General features: G+C 34.9%; 1 protein-coding gene across 1 annotated transcript; it reads right to left on the bottom strand.

The window, feature by feature from the left end:
* Nucleotides 1-2560: 2560 nt before the first annotated feature.
* On the bottom strand, nt 2561-3847 carry LOC110916050 (dormancy-associated protein 2). The gene is made up of 2 exons (XM_022160794.1): nt 3693-3847; nt 2561-3100 (listed from the first exon to the last, which is right to left on the bottom strand). The coding sequence occupies exons 1-2, from the start codon at nt 3793-3795 to the stop codon at nt 2763-2765; spliced, it is 441 nt and encodes a 146-aa protein (XP_022016486.1). The 5' UTR covers nt 3796-3847; the 3' UTR covers nt 2561-2762.
* Nucleotides 3848-4090: the final 243 nt, after the last annotated feature.

Genomic DNA, 4090 nt, shown 5'->3' with positions numbered 1-4090 from the left:
CCAAGTTGTAAGAACCGCGAGAACCACACCATCCGGGTCGCCGTTTACCATGATTTTTTTTTACAACTAGATGTGTAAATTATAAACACATCCGTAAAAAAAAAATTAAACGCCCCCCCCCCCCCCCCCCCCCCGAGGGGGTAGTTTTTTACACCACAAGTTTGGTGAAAAAAAAAAAGAAAAATAAATAAAAACAGCAAACTTGTGGTGTAAAAAACTACCCCCTCCGGATGTGTTTTTTTTACGGATGTGTTTATAATTTACACATCTAGTTGTAAAAAAAAATCGTGGTAAACGGCGACCCGGATGGTGTGGTTCTCGCGGTTCTTACAACTCGGGGTGGTTTTCATTCTAGCAGTCCCCTATATATATATACATATATATATATATATATATATATATATATATATATATATATATATATATATATATATATATATTGAAGCCTATCACCACACCCTAAGTCTATCACTTTAGGCTCATCTACATACCTTCTTATGTGAACGTCTACGTAACAGATCATCCTTTGAGGATTACCCTCCACACCCCCATAGCCTTATAGGATGCGGAGGAGCAAGAGGGTAGTCCTCCTACGCTTTTAAAGGTAGATCTTTGACATAGTCATGGACCTATGCTTAAAGGTAGAGTACACAGTGAAGCTTTCAAAACAAAATTAAAGAATTTATTGCAGTCAGCACATGGACTGCTGCATATAACATGGACTGCTGCATATCATTTAATTAGCAGTGAAAGTAATCCACACTATCAACTCCGACCACCATGCCGTATAACCTCCGCCACATCCACCGTTACTTATGAAATCGACTCGTCATTAAAATAAAATATAAATATTTTGTGAGTTTACTGTTTTACATATTACAGAATTATACAGCTAGTTGATATACCAATATAATTCACGTACTTTTAAATTAGTTTGAGCTTATATTTGAGTAATCGATTTAGAACATATACAAATTATAAATATAACATAATAATACGCTTTCTATTGTGTAAAAAGATGAATGCAGATTAAAAAGCAGCCGGCGTTTTTAACTTTTTATGCATGAAGTTTTGTTTCACTGAGATATTCTCAATAGTCTTTCATTAATATTAAATATTAAGCAATCAACTAACGTGTGTGATGGATTATGAAAGTATACTAACAAACAACAAACAACTTATTTGAAGAAAAAATCACACTCATACTTCATGAATTAAATAAGGGTCTACATATTTACACACCTTATTGCCTATTTGGACATCCTTCAAGACGCCTTGTATAGACCTATACGAGGCGTATAGCCTTTTTCAATTTCCAAGAGAATCTCTGATTATGTCATATTTTGTCTTATTTGCCTCGTATGCGCCTCGTATAGGCCTATACTGAGCGTCTAGGGGAAAAAAGACCATTTAGCCCCTGATTTAGGCCTATATTGGGGGTAAATTGGTCTTTTTTGCCTCTCTTATATGCCTAGTATAGGCCTATACTAGGCGTATATAAGGGTTTTTTTTTTTTTTTTAACAAACATTTTAACAATATTAATCGTTTTAGCAAAACTTTTATACAAAAACAAGTTTTTTTATTTTAAATAATTAATATTAGGACCCCTCGTTGGTTTTTTTTGAGTTGAAAAATGGATGTTTTGGTAGGGTAATTTGATTGTTTTTGGAGGGTGATGTTTTTTGAGTAAAAAAATGGGTGTTTTGATGGGGTAATTTGAGTTGTTTTTTTTAAAAAAAGTTTTATTGTTTTTGTATAAAAGTTTGCTAAAACGATTAATATTGTATAAAATGTTTGTAAAAAAAAAAAAAAAAAAAGAAACCCTTCAAGACGCCCAGTATAGGCCTATACGAGGCATATAAGGGGCAAAGGGTCACATATGAGGCCTATACGAAGGGTCCTATACGCCCAGTATAGGCCTATACGAGGCGTCTTGAAGGGGTCAAACCAGAAGTGACATGAGTTAGGCACTGATTTTGATGTAACCCTATACGCCTCGTATAGGCCTATACGAGGCCTATACGAGGCAAAGGGTGTCTAAATAGACAGATAAGGTGTTTAAATAGATTGACCCTTAAATAAAGTGCAACGGTGACATAGGGTTTAGGATTAAGTACAGAGACTCTTAAAAATAAGAAATCGTATAAAGGGTATCAAATAGCCTTCGATTAACCTCATTCAAGCTGCATTGGAACCGTCTCATTGAACTCTACGATGTGGGATTTTAGATTTTCACTTTTAGATATACAACTTGTAGATTTTAGAAATTTTGTTTATTATCATTGTGTCTTTTCTATATTTGAGTTATTGTGTCTTTTTTGCATCTTATCATTTGTCTTTTTTTCTCGACATTGTGTTATATTTTGCGGCATTGTGTTATATTTTGTTTGACACCGTATCATCTTGTACGATCCATTGTGTCTTTAATTATACCCTTTTTATTTTTAGTAGTCTTTGTAGAATAAATTATATAAGTTTGCTTGAAATAAGATGTCAGTTAGAGAGTCTTTCTTTTATATTGTAAAAATACGAATATATATATATACACATACATACATATGAGCTAGAAAAAGGAAAATATTATTGCATGAGTAAATTATTACAACGCATTTGTGATTCGAACTCCACTTTTATTTAACACATACTAATTGGCAATTGCATGTTTCTTTAGAAAGAATACATGCCACTTACTACATATATAAGAAGCACATGATGCATGATATAGCATGGTAAAACATCTTTCTCATATACGATTCCCTTATCAGTTTTGAGTTTGTTTGTAGGCAGTTGCCTCTGCAAACGAGGAGCAACACCTACAACCTCCTCCGTTGTAGTAACGTCCACCGCCGCAGCAACCGTATCTGCAACCTCCATGTCTTCCACCACCACCATTGTATCCTCCACGTCCACCACCGTTGTTGTATCCTCCACGTCCACCACCGTTGTTGTATCCTCCACGTCCACCACCGTTGTTGTACCCTCCACGTCCTCCACCGTTGTTGTACCCTCCACGTCCACCACCGTTGTTGTACCCTCCACCACCATTGTTGTACCCTCCACGTCCACCGCCATTGTATCCTCCAAAGTCGTCAACCTCACCTGCATCATTCCATGTTATTCATAAAATGCTTCTAGTTATGATAACGCACTATAACGAATAAGCGAACTTTTATATTTAGCAATTGGCTTCCACTATTCTCACGTATCTTATTGCGACACCCTTTTACACTCTATCTCCCTATATATATCTATGTATGTATAGAAAGATAGAGAAAAAGGATGTGCGAATATTAACTCCTATGCCAATTATGCTAGCGAGTTAAAATAAATAATAAACATTTTACACACACATGTGTGTGTGTCGGTAGATACTTCAAGTACTTTCTAACGACATAAATTTCATTTGAATGCACTCTAGAAACATTATCCGGTCAAGATACAAGTACAACGTAATGTTACAACATAATATGACAATATTATCATACAATATATTATAAATGCACATAATATAAAGGTTAAACTATGTGGATTAAAAACTCTGAGTTACTAATAAATTTCTTTAATTCTTTTTAATGTCTAGCTTGGTTAAGATTTAATTTGGCAGGCCATTTACTGGCCATTTTACATGCCTAAAATTTGTTTAAGATTAAGTTATTTGTTGTAATGACACAAGCGCGAAAACTGTTCTTACCGTCATGGTTGGAGGCTAATTCTTTAGCGGCAGCGACTTCTGAGATAATGAGAAGAACGACGGCAAAAGCCAGGGCAAGAAGAAGAAACGTCTTTGAAGCCATTTTCACTTACAAATATCAAATGTAAGATGAGGAAACTAGGGTGTTACTGGTCTCTATTTATAGAAGGATTTTATGCATGAGAATGAAAGTTAAAATTAATGCTATGGTCCATGTATGGTTGGCTGGTGAGGATCTGGGCCAAGTTGTACATATTTCATTTTCTTTGACATTTTCTAACTTGTACATTCTTATCCAGTGCTGTGCTGCATCAAAATTAATTCTTTTAAAGTTTCTGGGACCATTCGTATTGGCAATTGTTGCAACTTGAAATGTGTTAATATATACTCATGTATAT

This window comes from Helianthus annuus, chromosome 16, assembly GCF_002127325.2.
Source record: "Helianthus annuus cultivar XRQ/B chromosome 16, HanXRQr2.0-SUNRISE, whole genome shotgun sequence".
NCBI lineage: Eukaryota > Viridiplantae > Streptophyta > Magnoliopsida > Asterales > Asteraceae > Helianthus > Helianthus annuus.
This window is presented reverse-complemented; position numbering and strand designations above follow the sequence as displayed.